The 23,352-nt window shown below is 40.7% G+C and overlaps 3 protein-coding genes across 3 annotated transcripts; all 3 read right to left on the bottom strand.

Annotated features, from left to right (window-relative positions):
• Positions 1-5,001: 5,001 nt before the first annotated feature.
• Positions 5,002-6,881, bottom strand: LOC115112424 (large ribosomal subunit protein P2-like). The gene is made up of 5 exons (XM_029639481.2): positions 6,791-6,881; positions 5,900-6,023; positions 5,702-5,750; positions 5,468-5,563; positions 5,002-5,119 (listed from the first exon to the last, which is right to left on the bottom strand). Exons 2-5 carry the CDS (start codon positions 6,020-6,022, stop codon positions 5,043-5,045), a joined length of 345 nt encoding a protein of 114 aa, XP_029495341.1. The 5' UTR covers position 6,023; positions 6,791-6,881; the 3' UTR covers positions 5,002-5,042.
• Positions 6,882-9,893: 3,012 nt separating this feature from the next.
• Positions 9,894-13,297, bottom strand: LOC115112422 (protein lin-7 homolog C). Its single transcript, XM_029639480.2, has 5 exons — positions 13,159-13,297; positions 11,731-11,849; positions 11,143-11,214; positions 10,847-11,056; positions 9,894-10,303 (listed from the first exon to the last, which is right to left on the bottom strand). Exons 1-5 carry the CDS (start codon positions 13,193-13,195, stop codon positions 10,136-10,138), a joined length of 606 nt encoding a protein of 201 aa, XP_029495340.1. The 5' UTR covers positions 13,196-13,297; the 3' UTR covers positions 9,894-10,135.
• A 1,452-nt stretch (positions 13,298-14,749) lies between these two features.
• LOC115112421 (brain-derived neurotrophic factor-like) lies at positions 14,750-22,378 on the bottom strand. Its single transcript, XM_029639477.2, has 2 exons — positions 22,069-22,378; positions 14,750-16,274 (listed from the first exon to the last, which is right to left on the bottom strand). Exon 2 carries the CDS (start codon positions 16,251-16,253, stop codon positions 15,444-15,446), a length of 810 nt encoding a protein of 269 aa, XP_029495337.1. The 5' UTR covers positions 16,254-16,274; positions 22,069-22,378; the 3' UTR covers positions 14,750-15,443.
• Between the last annotated feature and the right edge of the window lie 974 nt (positions 22,379-23,352).

Below are 23,352 nucleotides of genomic sequence, written 5' to 3'. Positions count from 1 at the left end.
AGTGCCAGCAGCCTATTTGCAACACATCTCGTTTTTGTATTTAGATTTTTGTGTGCTTCACTTGCATTCAGTAGTCTATGAATCACATGGTTATGAAGGCATAAATGTATGAAAGCGTGTATACTTACATTAAATGGACAAAAGGAACACCTATGTGAGAATACTATTCAATCACGCAGGCCTCCTAATTGTAACTAGAATTTCTAAGCAAAACAGCTGGAGGCAGGGCTTTCTCCTAGAGAGCTCAATTTTTATGGAATGGTTTGCCTACCCATGTGAGAGACACAGACTCGGCTCAACCTTTAAGTCTTTATTGAAGACTCATCTCTTCAGTAGGTCCTATGATTGAGTGTAGTCTGGCCCAGGAGTGTGAAGGTGAACAGAAAGCCACTGGAGCAATGAACTGCCCTTGCTGTCTCTGCCTGGCCAGTTCCCCTCTCTCCACTGGGATTCTCTGCCTCTAACCCTATTACAGAGGCTGAGTCACTGGCTTACTGGTGCTCTTCCATGCTGTCCTTAGGAGGGGTTGCGTCACTTAAGTGGGTTGAGTCACTGACGTGGGTTGGCGCCCACCCTGTGCTGTGGCGGTGATCTTTATGGGCTATACTCGGCCTTGTCTCAGGATGGTAAGTAGGTGGTTGAAGATATCCCTTATGTGTCAGGGGGCTAGGGTCAGTCTGTTATATCTGGAGTATTTCTCCTGTCTTATCCGGTGTCCTGTGTGAATTTAAGTATGCTCTCTCTAATTCTCTTTCTTTCTCTCTCTCGGAGGACCTGTGCCCTAGGACCATGCCCCTAGGACCAAAATCATTGCTGTCCCCAGTCCACCTGGCCATGCTGCTGCTCCAGTTTCAACTGTTCTGCCTGCGGCTATGGAACCCTGACCCGTTCACTGTGATTACTATTATTTGACCATGCTGGTCATTTTTGTACATTTGAACATCTTGGCCATGTTCTGTTATAATCTCCACCTGACACAGCCAGAAGAGGACTGGCCACCCCTCATAGCCTGGATCCTCTCTAGGTTTCTTCCTAGGTTTAAGCCTTTCTAGGGAGTTTTTCCTAGCCACCGTGCTTCTACACCTGCATTGCTTGCTGTTTGGGGTTTTAGGCTGTGTTTCTGTACAGCACTTTGATATATCAGCTGATGTAAGAAGGGCTATAGAAATACATTTGATTTGATTGACTACAGCTCAGCGTTCAACACCATAGTGCCCTCAAAGCTCATCACTAAGCTAAGGACCCTGGGACTAAACACCTCCCTCTGCAACTGGATCCTGGAATTCCTGACGGGCCACCCCCAACAACACATATGCCATGCTGATCCTCAACACGGAGGCCCCTCAGGGGTGCGTACTCAGTCCCCTCCTGTACTCCCTGTTCACTCATGACCACACAGCCAGGCACGACTCCAACACCATCATTAAGTTTGCTGATGACACAACGGTAGGCTTGATCACCAACAACGAGACAGCCTATAGGGAGGTCAGAGACCTGACCGTGTGGTGCAAGGACAACAACTTCTCCCTCAACGTGATCAAGACAAAGGAGATGATTGTGGACTACAGGAAAAAGAGGACCGAGCACGCCCCCATTCTCATCGATGGGGCTGCAGTGGAGCAGGTTGAGAGCTTCATCACCAACAAACTAACATGGTCCAAGCACACCAAGACAGTAGTGAATAGGGCACGACAAAACCTATTCTCCTTCAGGAGACTGAAAAGATTTGGCATGGGTCCTCAGATCCTCAAAAGGTTTTGCAGTTGCACCAGAGAGCATCCAGACGGGTTGCATCAGTGCATGGTATGACAATTGCTCGGCCTCTGACTGCAAGGCACTACAGTGGATAGTGCATACAGCCCAGTACATCACCGGGGCCAAGCTTCCTGCCATCCAGGACCTCTATACCAGGCGATGTCAGAGGAAGGCCCTAAAAATTGTCAGACTCCAGCCACCCTAGTCAGACTGTTCTCTGTGCTACCGCATGGCAAGCGGTACTGGAGTGCCAAGTCTAGGTCCAAGAGGCTTCTTAACAGCTTCCACCCTCAAGTCATAAGACTCCTGAACACCTAATCAAATGGCTACCCAGACTATTTGCATTGCCCCCCTCTCCCTTCTACACTGCTGCTACTCTGTTAGTATCTATGCATAGTCACTTTAATAACACTACCTACATGTACAGTCATGGCCAAAAGTTGAGAATTACACAAATATTAATTTCCACAAAGTTTGCTGCTTCGTTGTCTTTAGATATTTGTGTCAGATGTTACTATGGAATACTGAAGTATAATTACAAGCATTTCATAATTGTCAAATTATACTTCAGTATTCCATAGTAACATCTGACAAAATATATCTGCAATCCGCCCTGGCATGCTGTCAATTAACTTCTGGGCCACATCCTGACCGATGGCAACCCATTCTTGCGTAATCAATGCTTGGAGTTTGTCAGAATTTGTGGGTTTTTGTTTGTCCACCCGCCTCTTGAGGATTGACCACAAGTTATCAATGGGATTTAGGTCTGGGGAGTTTCCTGGCCATGGACCCAAAATATTGATGTTTTGTTCCCTGAGCCACTTAGTTATCACCTTTGCCTTATGGCAAGGTGCTCCATTATGCTGGAAAAGGCATTGTTCGTCACCAAACTGTTCCTGGATGGTTGGGAGAAGTTGCTCTCGGAGGATGTGTTGGTACCATTCTTTATTAATGGCTGTGTTCTTAGGCAAAATTGTGAGTGAGCCCACTCCCTTGGCTGAGAAGCAAACCGACACATGAATGTCCTCAGGATGCTTTACTGTTTGCATGACACAGGACTGATGATAGCGCTCACCTCGTCTTCTCCGGACAAGCTTTTTTCCGGATGCCCCAAACAATCAGAAAGGGGATTCATCAGAGAAAATGACTTTACCCCAGTCCTCAGCAGTCCAATCGCTGTACCTTTTGCAGAATATCAGTCTGTCCCTGATGTTTTTCCTAGAGAGAAGTGGCTTCTTTGCTGCCCTTCTTGACACCAGGCCATCCTCCAAAAGTCTTTGCTTCACTGTGCATGCAGAAGCACTCAGACCTGCCTGCTGCCATTCCTGAGCAAGCTCTGTACTGGTGGTGCCCCGATCCGCAGCTGAAACAACTTCAGGAGACGGTCCTGGTGCTTGCTGGACTTTCTTGTGCGCCCTGAAGCCTTCTTCACAACAATTGAACCACTCTCCTTGAAGTTCTTGATGATCCGATAAATGGTTGATTTAGGTGCAATCTTACTGGCAGCAATATCCTTGCCTGTGAAGCCCTTTTTGTGCAAAGCAATGATGACGGCACGTGTTTCCTTGCAGGTAACCATGTTTGACAGAGGAAGAACAATGATTCCAAGCACCACCCTCCTTTTGAAGCTTTCAGTCTGTTATTCAAACTCAATCTGCATGACAGGGTGATCTCCAGCCTTGTCCTCATCAACACTCACACCTGTGTTAACGAGAGAATCACTGACATGTCAGCTGGTCCTTTTGTGGTGTGTTTTTGGGGGGGGATTCAGTTCATTTGCATGGCAAAGAGGGACTTTGCAATTCTTCTGATCACTCTTCAAAACATTTTGGAGTTTATCCAAATTGCCATCATATAAACTGAGGCAGCAGACTTTGAAAATTAATAGTGTCATTCTCAACTTTTGGCCACGACTGTACTTATTACCTCGACACCGGTACCCAGTCTATAGCCCTCCTATTGTTATTTACTGCTGCTCTTCAATTTGTTATTCTTCTCTTCTTTTTCCCTTAACTGCATTGTTAAGGGCTTGTAAGTAAGCATTTCACTGTAAGGTCTACACATGTATTCGGGACGTGACAAATAATGGGATTTGAAATGTGTCTATTAATGTTATGTATTAGCCTGTCATTTTATGTGGACCTTAGGAAGAGGAGCTGCAGACTCATGAGCTCAACATTTCTTATAGTACCCATTCAAAACGTTCAGACGTGTCTAGGGAGACTGGGGTTGTTTCTGGACAGGGCCAGTAGCAGAAGGGGGGTAAATGGCGCTATCTGCTGTTTTATCCATGAATTTAACCTTTTTCCTACTACCACACTAGTAACTACCGAAAACATTGCCGTAGCAGTCAAATAGGTCGACAATCAATACCACCGTCACACACCTTGACTATAATTCCCCAAATAGAATTAGATTCAAGGAAATGTACAGTAGCAAGCAAATTACTACTTACACCCCTACATAGCTGCACTGCAGTCCAAACATTGACTAAAGGTGGCTAACATTGCTCCTTATAGTCCAAGGACCTTACATGTTGTTTCAAGGCTCTGAAAGCCTAAACAGCCAAATACTTCACCTAAACCAATTCTCAATTGTGGTACAATTCTCAACATAAATCCCTACTTTCATATCCTAAAATAATTTCACAAATGCAAAATACACTTGCTGTAGTTAAGTTGCAGCAAATAGTATTTTTCCATTTACACACGTTAGGAGACTCAGATGGCCAATTAGCACAGGTAGTAAGTAGACCAACTTTAATCTGTTTTCCGTAAACACACGCTGTAACACGGAGATACTGTATGTTCGTGTGGGAACACTACTGTACACAGTAATAGCTATTTAGATCACATAAAACATGCAATCATCCATGTAGTTATTATACTTCTAGCATAACATTTATTTTCAGACTGAGGCAGACCCTCTTCTCTTGGATTACTGCCTGAGCGCAACATTGGGTTTCTCGTTTCATCCCTTTTTATTACATTTATCTCATTTGAAAGGTCCTTTTGCTTCCAAAACACTACCGCAAGTAATGCGTGTTAATGATCAAACTGAGCATCCATGGCTCTTACCAAAATCCCCCAGTACAGAAGGCGCCCTCGTCCAATGACTTGTGTAATGTAATAGTCATCATCAAGGGCAATGCAGCACCCAACTGCTTCAGTGGCTGTGTCCAGATTGAAAAAAATGAAGGTTTTATTAAGCAAAATACCAAAAGAAGAAAATACAGAATATTTAGCCTTTTCCTTTTTTACAAAGTTTATTTCAGATTTTGAACAAGTTTAGTCGAACAGGCCGAATCCCATGTCGTCATCAGATCCCTCTTCAGACTCCTCCTTCTCTTCCTTCTTCTCCTCAGCTGTAAAGAGATAAGTAATCAATTAACCATATACTATTTACCATATACATTGTCTGAAAACACAGCTAGCTCTAGTGAAAGTAACATAATCCATGCATTTAGCAATGGAACTCTTTTAATGCTGTTTACATTGAGACTGTTCTGGTCTAAATTTCCCAAGTATTTAGCAAAGGCAAATAAGCTTTAGCTTGCCTGACCAAGTGCCCCATCGATATCGAGCTGACCCGCACACCAATATCTATAAATTTAACACCCCATTGCGCCCAGTTTGGCATGAAAAATGATGGACCTCCAAAAGGTCAACTTGACAAGGATCTCGAACACTCATGTGGGCTGATGTATGCTCACCTGCAGTGGGGGCAGCTGCCCCAGCAGCAGCAGCTCCACCTGAGCTGGCCACTGCCACAGCACCACCTGCTGGCATACTGGCCAGTTTACCATAGCCTGTGAGAAATTAGAGTTAACCGATTTAATTACAACTTTATTGTTCTTAGTCCAGACGGACTATTTCAGGTTCTAATTTTAAGTAGATGTGTTCTCTTCAGTGACTTTTCATTATGCATTGACAGCTCTGCCACTCACCTTGGGCAATCACCTCTTCCACATTTTTGCCACCAAGTTCAGTGACAACCTGAAGGGGAAGAGAAAAAGGGGTCAGAAATTAGTGGCCCAGAGATTGCAAGCATGTTTTCTGATTGAGCGCAACTTTCAGGACACACAAATCTGCGTTTCTTTTACTCAACACTGAGATAAGGTAAAAACATGTGATATTAAACATACTTTCTCCATGCGTGTCTTGTCAGCCTCAATGCCAACACTTTCCAGGATCTTCTTTATGTCAGCAGCCTGTGGGCTGGCATTACCACCAAGGGCAGAGAGCAGGTATGCAGCAACGTAACGCATTCTGCAATACAGATCATGATGCAGTTATCATGACAAACAAACAGGGCATAAAAACAAAAAAAAAACAATACAGTTATGTTACTTTAAACAAATAATAGTACCCATGAGTCCCAAAGGGAACTTCGCAGTATAACCCTATAACATAGAAACAATTATAACTTATCCATGTCATACCCACAGAGCATCAAGTAGCTAGGCCTACAAACATCTATTATACATTTGTTTCAAGAGTGATATTTAGACACCTTCTCCATAATCTAAGTGAGAGAAAAAAAATGTTAGTTGGGCATCTTTACCAAACACTAGGACTCACTGCCTTACTCAAAACATCTGATTGATTAGCTAACTAGGTAACGTTAGCTAGATAACGGAGGTCAGCAAATTAGCTAGCTAGTCGAGCTTGCTAGCGCAATGTCCACAAAGTTCCAGTTGGTGAGGTTGTCACTGATAACTATTATTTCTTCAATCAGAATATGAAGATGTGGCATTGAAAAACTCCCTCGCAAATAATGTTACCCATCAACTAGCTACAGTTTTGGGCCTTGTTTCTTTGAGGCAACCGTGAGAGCGAGTACACATGGTGACATGTCATGGCTGTTAGGTAGCAAGCTAACCGGTTAGCATGCTCCTCTCCAATACATTATTTGCTGTCCAGTTTTAGGTTAGGGGTAAGACAAATATTTGAAGGGAATGTCTACGTTATGGTGCCGTATTGGACTAATTTTCACAGAGTGTATATACACTACATTTCCTTTAGAAGACACTCACTTGACACAGAGAAGGCAGATGCGTGTTCACGACGAGATTTGCACAGGCGGAAAGGAAGTTCCAAGGCAGGGGGGAAACGGAAAAACGCAATGATGGGCGGGGAAATCGAATGAATTTGGATTGGAGGAGAAATTTCACAACAGGGTGGACTTTTTTTATTTTTACTTATCCGTTATTTTACCAGGTAAATTGACTGAGAACATGTTCTCATTTGCAGCAACGACCTGGGGAATAGTTACAGGGGAGAGGAGGGGGATTAATGAGCCAATTGTAAACTGGGGATTATTAGGTGACCATGATGGTTTGAGGGCCAGATTGGGAATTTAACCAGGACACCGGGGTTAACACCCCTACTTTTACGATAAGTGCCATAGGATCTTTAATGACCTCAGAGAGTCAGGACACCCGTTTAACGTCCCATCCGAAAGACGGCACCCTACACAGGGCAGTGCCCTGGGGAATTGTGATATTTTTTAGACCAGAGGAAAGAGTGCCTCCAACACCACTTCCAGCAGCATCTGGTCTCCCATCCAGGAACTGACCAGGACCAACCCTGCTTAGCTTCAGAAGCAAGCCAGCAGTGGTATGCAGGGTGGTATGCTGCTGACTTGATTTGCAGGACGAAGTGAGGAGATGGTCCGGAGGCCAGGCGGCTTCAACACAATGAAAAATGTCAGAAAAAAAAATAACTGGACAGACGGAGCTGGGACTGTGCTGTGACCTTAGAACAGACACCTAATTTGGACTACATTAGTACCATTCTCTATGAAATGGTGCAATAACCCTTACTATAGTACCATTATTGCCTCTGGCAATATGACATAATATGGCATCTTCAAACGTTATCAAACAAAAAATGTGGGGCTCCTAAACAAAAAGGATGTTAAAACTACATGCGTTAAGGAATTACACAATAAAATGTATGGTAATATTATTTAAGTTTAGAATAAAAATAAGCAAATTAAAACATCTTTCATGGTATAATTTATTTTGTGCAGTTTTTGTAACACAATATACAATACAAATGGACAGAATAAACTGAGAGCAGCACATTTTGTAAGTAGACCTAACAGTCCAAAACAAGCAAACATTCAATATGATATCAAATAGTTCTCATAAATGTTGCAAGTTTGGTCTTGGTACTCAAAACAAGAATATAACAGTCAGAAAAGGAATACAAATCATTTCAGGATTTTTTTTCTCTCATGAAAATCCCTTGTAAAAAATAAAAATATCAAAAGAAAACACTTAGAAAAATATTCTATTGACCCTTCCAAAATATAAGAGGGTAGAAACCTGAGGGGTGTTTCACAAAGCTCTAGGAATTGGCAAGGTAACTGTCCTGAACATTCTGTTGAAACCATTCATGTCAGTCACAAGGACATTTCAGTAATCATACTAAGGGGCAAGCTGACATGTAACCAACTTGCTATGGGGTGCCAAATCTGTTAAGCCTTTGCTTACTTTACACATCTTTTTATAAGAATGAATAGAACATAGAATAATTTCTTTATGAAGTGAAGGAATTACAAAATGTTTCATGATTTAGAAGAATACATTTTATTCAATTCAGCCAAAAAAACATTAAAATCTAATTTGATCAATATAACTGGAATTACACAGTACATTCACGAGTGACCATCATAAGATAAAATACAAACTATGCTATTCAGGTGAAAATTAACATAATATCTGGAATTGAAATCATTGATGCCAAATTATGTTCACATCTTCAAGGGATAGTTCACTCAAATGGGACATGTACCTAATTTTATAGCTCAACAAGTAATTATTCGAACCGGTAAGTCAGCAACCAAAAATATGGCTTTGTTAACTCAACCACAGCATAGCAACGTTATTGGTCTTTATTATGAACTGTATTAATGAAGGTGGGTTTCACATACCAGTAGATTTCATGCATTTTTTAATGAATGCCATTCAATAATGAGTTTACTCATATTGAAAGATAGCAGGTAGCACCCTATTTCAAACAACCATGCTGGTGGTAGTGCAATACTGTCATTTTCTCATTTATGCTTTTTGGAAACATCAGTTGATGTTGGACAACAATGGCATGTTTGTCATCGCTGCAACATGTTGGCCAACTTACTGTACACCCACCTTGAATGAGTTGGCCACACCGTTGAAGTGTGAATAGAGCAAAGTAACTCAAAGAAATTAAAAACTAAAATGACTATGCGCAAGCAGCTTTCTTGGGGAATCTCAAAATCCACTGACCCTGTTTGTGAAATACCCCTCTGGTTTCAAAAGTTTCTGACTTATTGCTCTTTTGAAATATTTAAAATGTCAGGTTTGCCTCAGGTCTCAAAATTGTATACTGTCCCCCCTTACTGTCATAAGGGGAAAAGGTTATCTGAATTTTAAAAGAGAGCACAGCATCTTAGAAAGCCTTCTCCCAGCCCACTGAAAACCTACGCATTTGAAGGCTCTAAATCATTCATGGGATGCAAAAGCTAGAAGTTGTTGAATAATTTATGAGTCAGCAAAATATTTTTTTAAAGTTTGTAAGACAGTGAAAACATCAGCACGAGGTTAAAAATAAATTCAGAGAATGTATTATTTAATTCCTTAATTAACAATTTAGAATTTAGATTAGAATACTAAACACAGATCTACCAAAATGATCATACCGGTTATTTTCAGGAGGAAAAAAACGAAACAGAGACAATGGTAAAACATAACGGTCTCCATTTAGCCTTCGTATACTGGTAAACACAAAATGTCTATATCAATTTACACACAATACCCAATTCCTTCGATAATATTTATTCTATAACCCTTATATCCTAAACATATTCTATTAGTACCAGTTTCTTTTCGCTCTCAAAAATAGCAGGTGTGACGTTTGCATTCCTGCAAATGCTTGGTAAACCTGACATTGAAGTGTTGAATCATCTGAGCTTAGTTTTGTAATTTGAATGACAGTACAACTTCAAATACATTTGTATTGCCCTGAGGCACTTTATAAAGGCTGTACTAAAATAAAAAAATACCATCTCTTCAATCAATGAACCTCTGTGGTGGGTCTCACAGGTCCTCAAACGGCATCCAATATGTCAGTCCAAAATGTAATGCATATGTAAAGCGTGAATGACCAACTACTTGTAGAAATATGATAAATCTAGTGTTTGCCTTGAGTCGTGGTGTGGAGGATAGTGTCAGAAGTTGAAGGGGTAGGTTGTAGAAAAGGTAGAAATATAATATATGTGGATACAAACTAAATGTAGTGAGCTAAGTTTTAGATGAAGGTTAAAATTGTGACTGGGACAGATGGCTGGAAGAGGGTGAAAGATGAGGGAATTGCGTGCCAGTGATGAAAAAACACTATTGGGGATAGCTGTTCTGTTGCCGGCGCTTTGCAGACCTCATCTTCTCAAAGCGGGACTCCATTTCCTCAAGGACTTTAGGAGTGTACCTGACCACCAGCTTCACAGTGCCCTGGGCAGCTTTGAGAAGCTCCACAGCTTTCTCATGGTGCTCCCCCTCCACACTCTGGAAAGAAAGAGATAAAAGGAGGATTAATTTAAATAACAAACAAAATTAGATGACTGAATATGATAAATGTATATTGATAGTGGCCGTGTCCGAAATCTGGTTTTCCTGCTATTTACTTCAACTGCATACTGTGTACTAATCATACTACTTAGAACGTTGGGTTTAGTAAAAACAAATGCAGTAAGCAAAATATAACAGTATACTAGGTATAGTATCCTACATCATCTAATGCGCAAATGCTTTGATTCCCTACATTCATTCAGGTACAGCTCGTCTCAACTGTTTATCAGCTGTTGTCAGACACACGTGGGCCCCGAAATACAATTCTCTTCCTCAAGGGTGCAGCAAATTCTACTAGATAAAAATCCAAAATGACTAGGACATCCTGGAATTTTTAAAGCATACTCAATCTTCAAAATTTCACATACCACAAAAAAAAAAAAAACACAAAAAAATAATCTGCCTTCCCAAAATGCCTACTATTTAGAACGCAAGTACGGGTATATGGACACAGCCAGAGACTGCATAAACAACACGTACCACCCCATTGACAGAAAGAAGCTGGTCGCCTCTCTTGAGGCCCCCGTGGCGGTCGGCGATTCCCCCAGGAATGATGCGTGAGATGTAAATAGGAGAGTTCTGTTCCTTCCCTCCCATTATATTGAAGCCAAGTCCTTCCTCAGTCTTAGGCAGCTCCACCACGCGAGGGTGTGAGTGCCCCTCACTGGCCGCAAACGCTGCAACAGTGGCCTACAGGGCAAGAGAGGAGAAAGTTGTTAACCCAGAGTTGCATACAGAGTTGTTGTTTAATATTGGTTGTTGTTGTTGTGACATACCTTGGCTGTGGCATTGGCCCTGACTTCAGGGCTACTATTAATGTCCACTGTCTCATACACATGTTCATACACCTAAGGAGTTGTTTAGAAAACGCAGAAAGAAGGTTAGTCAAATGCAAACTGCTAAGCTAAATGACTTCCTTCAAAAAGTCTGGCATGTTAAAAATGGTAGTTCTTGCTGTCCAGGGTTCCAAGCTAGTAATTAATCCTCAAACTGGATAGCTCATTTTGTAATCACAACACTACATTGAAAAAAACACTTTATGATACACTGAAGGAATGACAAATCTTACATCAGAAGTCAAATAACTAGTCCATAGGCAGAAATCAAACATTTCATGTTTTATAGGCCTGTCTGTGTCAGCCCCATCTCACACAAGTTCACAAATCAGAGCCTGGAGGTCCAGAGTACTGCTGGTTATTTTTTTTCCACTCACCTGGTGCCCCAGGTCTGAATCAATCACCCTGATTGGAGGGGGAGAATGAAAATCAGCAGTACTTCTGGCCTTGAGGTCCAGATTTGGCCACATAAATTGAGTTGAATTTTGAAGGGTGTGATGGGCATTTAATGGCACAGTCTCAGCTCACCTCTCGCACAGCATTACAGAACTCGCTCTGCAAGACCCTTTGCAGTGCCTGCAGTTTCTGGGGTGGCACTTCCCCCGTCCTCTGGAGCTTGTCAAGCAATTCAATGGCTCGAGAAATGTCTGTGGGGAGAAAACATGGAGACCACCCACCATCAGAGATCTTACCAATAATTTACATTGATTTAAAGACTTTGGTTTGGGAAATAATTGTTTGAGGCAGAGGATCTAACATTACAGCACAAGAGTAATGGAGTCTGATGGTTTTGATTTTGTAGATTGATTAAGTAAATCTGTCCATGCACAGGGTATTACAATACAGGCATAGCTGATCATTACCAAATCTTCATCACACTGCTTGTAAACACATGGTAGAATTCAACATAGTAACAGTCCGGGCATTCAGGCGCAACATTTTCAAATGAACCTAGCAAGCTACTGAGCTACATACTAGACGCTGAACTTTTGTTTGGGTGCAACTGCTAACATTACTAGGAAGCTACAAACTACCAGTGGTGGAAAAAGTACCCATTTGTCATACTTGAGTAAAAGTAAAGATACCTTAATAGAAAACGACAAGTAAAAGTCACCCAGTAAAATAGTGCTAAAGTAAAAGTCTAAAAGTATTTGGTTTTAACTATACTTAAGTATAAAAAGTAAATGGAATTTCTAAAATATACGTATCAAGAGTAAAAGTATTAATAATTTCAAATGCCTTACATTATGCAAACCAGATGACACAATTTTTGTATTTATGGATAGCCAGGGGCTCACTACAACACATTAACTTACAAACAAACAAAGCATGTGTTTAGTGAGTGCGCCAGATTAGAGGCAGTAGGGATGACCAGGCAATGTTCTCTTGATAAGCGTGTGAATTTGACCTTTTCCTGTCAAAATGCAACCAGTACTTTTGGGTGTCAGGGAAAATGTATGGGGTAAAAGGTACATAATTTTCTTTAGGAATGTAGTGAAGTAAAACAATTGGCATAAATAAAATTAGTAAAGTGCAGATAGCCCCCAAAACTACTTAAAATACTTTAAAGTAGTACTTTAAAGTATTTGTACTTAAGTACCACACACCACTGCAAACAACCTAGTAACGTTACCAGATTTGAGGATGGCTATCTTGTTAGCTAAATTAGCTAACCTTAGCTGGCTACAACATTAGCAACTCAGCCCATCTGTCTTTCTGAAAACTAAAGCAGATTATATTGGAATAATCTATTTTTCTTTCGACTTTTGAGAGATGATTGTTCATGGGCTAGTTATTTCAAAATTAATTGACTTGCCCTAACGTTAGTTAGTTAACTAAATTAAATTCCAGATTAGCTACCGTTAACCAGCTAGCCATCTGTTAAACTCGTGTGTGTATTTTCATCATTTTAACTATTATTATTGATCAAGCAATCTGTGTAGTTTGACGGTTTACCTCTTTCCAGTCGAACAGGTTCCCCCAAAGACGCCATAATAGCCTAAATCCGGCACTGTTCGGGAGAAATTAGCAGGCGAGCAAAATATCCACTCGGCGATAAACAGATTTGAGCTGTATTGACGGGGAATGTTGTTGCGTCAAGGACACGCAATCGGCGCAATATACGGTCGATGTGCCAAATCCAAGATGGGGGAAAAACTGAGAAGTCATATCACTAAAGTTTTGTTTGATATTTTAGAAAATGTGGTATCCTAAATGTATAACCTGCAACATTTACAGCTTTTCAATGGTTATTTAAATTATAGATATTAATGTATAGTTATTAAAATATTTTATCTGATCATTATTCATAACCCAAATTGAATTGTTTGTAAATGTCTTTGTAAACCTACAATGTTGCTTCAATATGTTTAAAACCATAATTTTGATCTCTGTCAGTTCTTGCATTATGTATGCATTTCTATTGATTAATTTCCACTTCTCACAGCAATAGGGAATTTGCTTTCTGAGAGCTGAAATACTACATAGGCCTATTACTCATTACTATGCATTAAACTGTGTAACCTTTTCATTACGCCAAAACTGAGGACATAGACTGCTGACCCAATGTTTATGTTTTTGTTGTGATAGGAAACTTGTAAACACATTATGTAGGCCTATACATTGGTAGGATCCCTCAAATGATGTTTAGAAAAGTGATTTCTCTCTCATAAAATACAATTTCCTGAGTACTATAGATATATACAAGAATTTAAGTGCTATTTGTGTGTGAAAATCTTACGGAATATACCTTGAATGCACTTTTATTGTTATATTTTATTATCACAATTAGGCATATTTTGGTATCCTTTGTGAGAGAATGTTGACCATCCATTTCTAGGAATGGGACACCTACCTGTGTCGATTGGATAGGGTTGAGATGGCCCATCCAAGGAATTCACCAGTCAAGGATCCTGTCTTCAGGGTTAAAAACTTTGAATGTACTCCTCATCAAGCTCTCAGAGGCCATCAAGGATCAGCTTGTAGCCTAGGCTATACGACGTAGACTTATGGGCCTTCTATATGTTCTGATTCTTTGTGTTGTTGATTGAGTATATATTGAGGCTTTTATAACCAAGCCAATGCTGATGAAAATAAAATCTGTCTGTCTGTCTGTGTCTGTCTGTCTGTCTGTCTGTCTGTCTGTCTGTCTGTCTGTCTGTCTGTCTGTCTGTCTGTCTGCTTTAGGAGGACGGGCTCATTGTAATGGCTGTAATGGTATAAATGGAACAAAGTCAAACATGCGGTTTCCATATGTTTTGATACCATTCCATTTATTCCATTCCAGCCATTACAATGTGCATGTCCTCCTATAGCTCTTCCCACCAGCCTCAATTGGTCTGCATGCAGGCAGACAGGCAGGCAGGTACGTCGGTAGGTAGGATGGTAGGTATGCATGTAGGAAGGTAGGTATTTATGTATCTGTCTGGCCGTCCATCCGTCCATGTTTTCATCTAATCTTTATGCAGTGTAACTAGAAATGTAGGGTTCAAACTTTATTGACATTGGTTTTGTTTTTCAGTTGCCTATAGTCATTTTTATTTCTTTAAATATTTCAATTTAATATTGCAAACAACTTCACAACATACAAAATGAATTATATTAATCCAGAAACATATGTCAATGAATAAATTTTATATATATATATATTCTTATATTTTGTCCTCTGGTGGGGATAAAAAAATAAACAGCAAAGCTTTGACAACAGCACCTTGACATAGTATGTAATTCCAACATTACCTTGAGAAGTTTAGAACAGTAAACAGATAAAGTACTAAGGAGGAAAACCCTTTTACTGTTGCGTATGTAAACGGAATGTTTTGGTCGGTATCATATCCTTTTTTCTTAGGTGGACAAATTCTCAATTCACAATTGAAGCAGCATGCAAGTTTTTTTAATGGAACTCGTCCTCACCCTCTCCCTCATCCTCATCGCTCTTTTCCTTCTTTCTCACATTCTTGGCAACGTAAACAAACCACAATGTCTTGAGGAATGTGATATAGTAATTTAAACTGGGCGCAAATGACTGATCAGATCTTTTTTTAATTGTTTACAAGGTCATGAATATGTTCAATAAATAGACTGTAGTATCACTTTTACTGTATAAACGTCATCTTTTTTACATGCAGTCCATAAAATTTTCATTTGACGGAATAATTTACCCTGTTATGTATATATACAAATAGATATTTTCTCTTTACTCTCTTTTTTAAACTCTCAATAAAATCTATACATTATATACACTATCTTCCTCTTTTAATGGTCAATGTGCATACACATGATGTGTCTATCCTTATAAACCGCCAGCCAATCTTCTTTTTGCTATCCATGGTGAGCGCTCGCACGTAGGACTGGGTTGTCCTGCATTGGGAGTTATAATGCCTCTTGTCTATTCCACGGCAGCCCTCCTTTGTGTACCCCATAGGGTTACATTTGGTCTCATAAAAGTATTGCTTCAGTTGGCCATTGGGGACAGGGACCTTTTCCAGGACGGTAACGGTCTGCCCAGACATGTCTATGGCTGTCTTTTTGTCCACAGCTGTCACCCACTGGCTAATACTATCACACACACTCAGCTCGCCACGCCGCGACGGGTCAGAATGCCGCCGTACCCTCATGGACATGTTAGCGGCGTCCAGGTAGTTTTTGTATTCCTCCAGGAGAAAAAGCAGCGGTGGCTCTAAAGGCACTTGGTTGCTGATCATCACCCGCGATGCATACAGGTCGACATCCTTGGTCTCCGTGGTGACCACAGAGGAAGGACCCCCTCCTCCCTGGCCCTTGTCAGCTCCAGGCCCCAGCTGAGATGCTTCTCCTTCCACCTCCAAGAGCTCCTCAATCACCTGCTCAAACGTGTCTGTGAGCGAGGGCAGTCCCCCATGCTGGCCCGGCCCACCCCCGCTCTGTGGAGTCCCGTGGCCCTGGCCGGCAGTCACTGCAGCACCCAAGTAGCCTTCCGTTCGGTGGCCCCTTATACCTGGGGCGTCTCTCATGGGAGCAGCTCTCATGCAACTGAAGTACGAAATAACCATAGTAAGGAACAGGATGGTCATCACTCTTCTAACCTGGTGGAACTAGAGAGAGAGAGAAAGAGAGAGCAGGGAGAAGGATGAGAGGGGAGAGAGGATGAAATTAAGTGCAATTCATATGCATATAATCTTATGTAGCTATATTATGTATTATATAATATATCAACAGTTTTCTTCCATTGAGTTATCAGAGTTGTCTGCTTATACAATATACTGTTCATAATACACTCATTATCACAGTATTCCATAATATCTCAAGGTTGGATCACAATCTAATTGTGTTCCTTTCAGTTATTACTAAGCACCATTAGATGATGCACGCCTACCATCTCCACCCATTACTACCAGAGTATCACATTTCTCCTCCAGCTGCAAAGAAAGCCAACAGTCTGACACCATCATGAGTGCCGACTACTACTTGGCCAACTTGCAAATAACAGTATAAGTAATTACCATACATTGTGAATTCCATTTTTTCTGTTTCCTCATACAACATTACAATATTTCCCATAGAATATTTCCCACAAAGACCCCAGAAGCAACATTAAGGGCTGCTGACACCAGCGTTTTCAACTGAGGCCGAGTTTTTTCAGACTGGGAGTGGATGTGGCTAGGCATCATATGCTTTAAATGTCAAAGCATTAGATTGCTAATTATCTCCTAATGGGCCATCCTACTATGAAGTGCAACCCAATATATCATTATTTTCTCTTCTTCAACAACAACAAACAACAACAATTTTTTAAACAATTATGTTAAACTGATAATGAAACTACAGTATGTCTTCATCATAATCATCATCATTATCATCATCATTATCTTTCTTATATTTGATGTTGTTATCCAAGGTTGGCATGTACAATATCATAAACGTTAAGGGCCTGAATACATTTTTTCAGTGTAGCTATAGAACAGGCAAAATATATCATGTTTCCAATCTAATACCATGTATTGTAGCCGAACACGTTTCATGTGTTATCCTGACTTCACACTACATTTCCCACAGGGTTAATAGAGACTTATTGATTGATTGATTGATTGGTTGAATACATGAGTGTTTCTGACTAGGTTCAGATAAGTGACTGTTTATTTTGTGTGATTTTGCAAAAGGCAACCAATATTTGATGTAATATTACCATTAATATGCTAAACTTGATAGGGTCAAATTGGGAGCAGGATTTATTAAGGGACATAGAGATGTTTAAATAAAGGAATGTTGAGAGTGAGCAGTAGCGCTAGCAGAGACTGAGAGAGAGTCAGTAAAGTACTGGTTAGAGAAGTGAAGAGAGGTAATGTGCTTGCATCCTGACACACTCACGTACCCCTTCTATCAGATGCTTTCTCTGTACAGCTGCTCACATAAATTTGGTGAACAGACATTGCAAGGGAAAGAATGCCACAAGTGCCCAACAGAGCCAAAATGTATCAATATACACACACACCCTCATCCTCATCCTCCCCCCTAGCTCACAATAGAATCTCTTACCTTTATGCCCTATGAGTCACAGCAATTCAACATATCCACGGACATCCCAGACCCAGAGTCAAACATATGAAAACAACCACAATATAAGAAACCTAGCTCTTGCTCTCCAGAGGGGTGCATTTAAAAATAGCCATGGCAGGGCTTTGACTGCACTCTGCATGCCGCCCTCCTTGTGTCCCGACCTGATGCAGGAATACGCTCCAAGCAGATCCGCTCCCCCACCAGGCAGTGTGGCGGACGGAAGGACCTTAGCAGAAGGGAGGGGCAGACCCCACCTAAAAAGCATTTGTTTCATTCTTAATTGGCGTCTGGGGCCACGGCTGCGATTAGCCAACGCCACGGTGACTGCCATAGAGATATTGCATCTATAAATAGGCGTGCTGGGAGTCTCACAGTCTCGATTGAGAATATCACATCCTTCTCCTTAATGAGCCGCTGAGTCCCCAAGCTCAGTGACGTGTTTCTCCAGAGTGTGAGTGTGTGTTAGAGGGAAGGGAGGGGATGGAGGAGGAGAGGAAAGGAGGGCTTGGTTTGTACATGTTTGCAGGGGGATGGGGACATCTTTCCTCCTACTGACAAGACAACCTTGGAGACAAAACATAGCCAAGCAAACATAGATGAGCAGGAAATCGTTCCAACATTTTCTCAATATTGTAATTTGAAAATAATTATTCATAAGAGGTAATCCTTTATCATCCTATAAAGTCATTAGGCTGCCCCAATAATCAAGGAAAACAAATACATGGACTGAAATCCCATCACACTGCTTACTGATACATGAACTGATTGGGGGTCCATCTTCATGTAGAAGATGCTGCAGCAGAGGTAGTAGTCCTTCTTCCCTGATGGATCACTGGGGCTAACTTGCAGTAACAGGGGGTGGGGAGTCAGTGCAGGCGTCATTTCGCGGCATAACAACCACAGATGACGTCTCTCCCAGGTCTCCATAGGGGACAGGATGGAGGGGATGTGTTTTGGGGGCAGTGCCACTCATCAGTGTGCAATTGCCTGCCAGTCCTCTGGGCCTCCTCACACCGGGAACAACAAATAATTTTATTTCTAACTCAGCTATTTCCTGTTTCCATCAGGAAAATCAATATGGCTTATGCTCTCAATCAACATCCTGTTAAAATGCAATCTAGGCGATGAATTACTTCATTGCTGTGGGACTGGCTCAGAATAACAGTACTCTCTGAGACCTATCTAATTCAAACCAAAGTAAAAGTGATTCTCACCGTGGCTGGTATGTTCTCATTTAATATATTAGATTTGAGAATATATTCAGCTCTGAATTGGATTTTACGGTCCAATTTTTTTTAAATCTCCAGGTTATAATTATCATGTACTGAATATGTACAGTATGGTCTGGAAGAGAACAAGCAAACTTCCACACTCTATCCAGCCATAACATATATTCCGTCAAATCAAGATTTGCATCAATAAAATCAGTCCTTTACAGTTGCATTTGGTGCATTCAGAACGTTCATAGATAAAAGTTGACGGATTTCCACATAGTGGCAGGGCTTTGCGATGACACATTCAGATGAGCACCTGTTCAATTGTTGTGAGAGAGGCAGGCACAGCTATACGGTTGTGTTTAGAGAAAGCATGGTGCCTTGCAGTGTTTGCTCTTCGTGTCAGGTGGGGATTATAATGAAAAATCTCCCTTTGACAGATGCTGGAGTGGATTCACAAACACAATGGTGTTTCAACCATGTACAAAACTCACCACATTATGACTTCATGTTTCACTTACACTTAACTTACACAGTCATGTATGTGGGTAACATTTCTGTGGCAGTACATACTAACTTTCTTTTTCAAAGACACATTTTCTCAACATTCTTGTCTTAACACTCCTCTCTTTTCCAGTGAAAGGTTAACACATGTTTTCACTTTGAAAACACATTGTCAAGTAAGTCACTACGAGGGGGAAAATACCCTTTCTCCACATGATCCAAGATCCCTGTACATCAGCTTGTGCTATGGCTACACCAATCAACATATTTTCCTATCCAGACTATTAAAATATGACATTTGGATGTGCTCCAAATAAATCTACCTAAAAGATAATGCTTAATTTATATGAACTAAATATTTTGGAAACATACTAGAGGACTCAGTCACAATATACAAATGTAAGGCCATTATCCTTTCCCCCCGTAATAGCTAACAGATGCAAGAAAGAAACCACACGGAAGACTGTTTTGAGAGATCTGCTCCCCATCTGACACTCGCAAATAGCATCTTGAAATGGATAAGCAACCTTTACTGTAGCTTTTCCTCCAGGCAAACTCTGATATAAAATAAATGTAATTTTCCATTGACAGACACTGTGGGCGTTGTCCTCCACCACCTCCTCTGGAAAGAACCAGTGAGTGTCATTAATGTGCCAGTTTGCAAAAGACAGGTCCAATAGCCTATATATAACAATATCATAATATTCAAAGGTTACCCACTTCATACTTAAGCCACCTCCTGATAAACGTAGTACTCTAATAAGTGCAACATTTCCTGTATGTCTATCCGCAAGTTGCACTTACAACTAATTACTGGTGCAACATGTTAACCTGTCAACGTGACTGCAAACCAGGCAACACAGGTCAAATGATAACTACTTCAAAACTACAGCCTAACAATATTTTATTATGTGTAAATTGGCTGTTCAAATTACAAGTTTCCAATTGCTAGCCTTACAAGTTTCCAATTGCTAGCCTTACAAGTTTCCAATTGCTAGCCTTACAAGTTTCCAATTGCTATACCAGTGTAGGCCATCTTAATTAATAAATAAACATAAGGTCTGCATTACATGTCAATGAATCTATTGACACTGTCAGACAGTGTCCCCACATAGGTCGACAAGCCCAGTACTCTGTGCTCTCTTTTGGATTTTTACAACCCTTAAATAGCCCTTATAGACCCTTAGGATAATTACATTTAGCAATGTGATGAAAGGCATGTCTTGAAGATAATGACTTTCATCGACAGTGCTCGAGTTAGCTTATTAGTCTACTGCACCTATTTATATCTGAATAAATCAGTAGTATTTTAAAACGATGTTGATTGCAAGTTGATTGCAAGTGGTCTATACGAACAATAATAAGATAAAGGCTCAACAGCAGCACATTAGACGTAGAGCAAGTCCTAATTTAAAACGGGTGTCAAGCAGTTTCCATATAGTTGCGCTAGATGGCGTATTAGACCACGAAATGTTCTTAAAACCCAAATCCTCTCTCGCTCTCTCTCACGAGCACACACACAGGCCTACACACACACACACACACACACAGGCCTACACACACACACGCACACACACATACACACACAAAGTCAAACTCGAAAACATGAAAACTTGTAGACTGAAAAAGCAAAAAGTTACTAAACAAAAAGAAAATCGTGTTTAACGGAATGTCATTAATGCATTTATAGTTAGTTTTCCAAGTCTGTGCCAAGTTGGATCCTATTTTCAGAGCTATTTGATGCAATGTTCCGAGACAAACTAGCCTACACTAAAATACAGCAATAATCTCAGACTGAATTAAATTTTAAAAATCTCTACACCAAACATTAACAAGGTTTACTTGGTAAACAGCAGTATCGCGGCACCGCTGGGTTGTTCTCGAACTAGAGCGCATAAAACGTATTATCCGCGCGCTCCTTGATAATTGCACGACTGCTCCATGTAGGAATCCGTTTAATAATCTGTAATATTCATCCTCGCCTTGTGAGGTTATCCGGTTTAAGAGAGAGAGCTAGACCAACCTTGCAGGGTATAGCTGTTTCCTATAAAGTCTTAATGAGGTGCATCAAACTTTAAAAAATAATTTGCTTACAAACCTTTCTGGTTTTTGAGAAAAGAAGGTCCATTTACAGATAGTTGAAAAAAAATATTATCTGAATTACGATGCTATATTATTTAACATAACATTTAGATGCATTTTATTCATGGGTTATGGGTTAAAATGAATAGGCTACAATAGGCCTACAGCCTATGTGGGTAGGCAATGTAGTCTACTCGCCTATTTCTTACAGTGGCAATAGCCAACACGGCTAAATGTACAACTCGTCGCATTAATTAATCAGCTAAATACATCAGAAAACGAAATGATTACCTCCACTGACCCCTTTCGAGGTCGCTATTAGAAATTCAATCAGCATAATAACGCCGTTTTTTTTTATTAATGAACAAGAGGATAGAGTTACACGTATTCTCTCTCAAACTGCGACCGAGTCGGTGCGCCTGCATGATCCCCAACTTGATTACAATACTTTTAAAACATCTCCCCACTCACAAAACGAGCGAGCATCGACACAGCATAGCGAAAATGATCAAACAAGTTAAGAAAAACATACCTTTTACCGCCCAGTCGTAAAGGAGACCATTCAACAGGACAGTGTCATCTGGGATGTTTTGGACAACCCCCTGTGTAATTACTTAAGCTATATTTTCCCTGTACTGTCCGACAGCTTAGGGATATCTCTTCAGCTTTGGAGCAAATAGATTAAATTATTGATGGTGGAAATTGCATGGTTGAGGTAATGGACTCCCATGGCTGCACGGCTCCTTTGGAGATCGCTTAAAACCGAAGGGGTTGCATGCTATAAACTGCGCCGCGACGGCACTACGCGATGAGAGACCTCTTGAGCTTGAAATGACGCCTGTATCCCTTGCAACTACAGTAACTTACTACATAATGACGTTGCAACATGTGACTCGCCACTGGCTGACTGGTTGCTTGCCACCAGACACGGTTACCAGAGTCCTAAAGCAGGCCTGGCTCTCATCATGCTTTTTATACGCCTTTGGTCAACAGATGGGAGTGGGATAAAGAAGGGATTGGCAATGGATCTTTCTTCCGTGTTTCACTGACATCAGATGTGATCTTTTTGTAGCTGTACTGTACATAAAAAAGAATAACGCATTTGATTGTGTGCCATGTGGCTACATTGCGTGTAATGATAAGATGTGATTAGATCTGATATATATATTATGACTACTACTTAGAACCTGGTTTTACAAAATCCCAAATAAATCATGGAAATAAGAAAACCAATACCCTACCCAAAAAGAGATTCTTATTCCATGCATTTGACCAGAAATATGGCATTTCTTTAGAGAACACTGTTACTTCAATTGTGGAATTGGACAGAAACACACATTCACTGCTACATAATTATGTAATTAACGTGTTATAACTAAGTGTATATTCTGTATGGGATTGATTACGTCTACAGAACATTTACGACTAGCAGTGGATGCATTGAAATGTTCCTGTATAAACTAGGACATGTGTTATAAATGCAAAAGGTAAGCCTGCCTAGCTAGACCTCGTTTTCCGAAGCCTTTGAAATGGTTCATCGTCAGATCCCATAGGTAGGCTATGCCATGTATGTTATACCAACAAAACTATGGGTTACAAGTAGATATAACCATCTCAGGGAATGTCCAAAGTTAAGACAAAGAGACATTCGAATAGGCTAGCTCTTGAAATTGTTGTAACTTAAATTGAAGAAGCCGCAGATTCAGTAAAAAAAATAGCCATTTACCAGACGCTTTTATCCAATGTGATATGCAATCATGCGTGCACATATCATTTATATGTGGTAATCGCTCGTTGTGCCATTATACCAGCGCAC

The sequence above is a fragment of the Oncorhynchus nerka genome, linkage group LG27 (genome assembly GCF_034236695.1).
Source record: "Oncorhynchus nerka isolate Pitt River linkage group LG27, Oner_Uvic_2.0, whole genome shotgun sequence".
NCBI lineage: Eukaryota > Metazoa > Chordata > Actinopteri > Salmoniformes > Salmonidae > Oncorhynchus > Oncorhynchus nerka.
The sequence above is the reverse complement of the archived record's forward strand: the minus strand, read 5'-3'. Positions and strand labels throughout refer to the sequence as shown.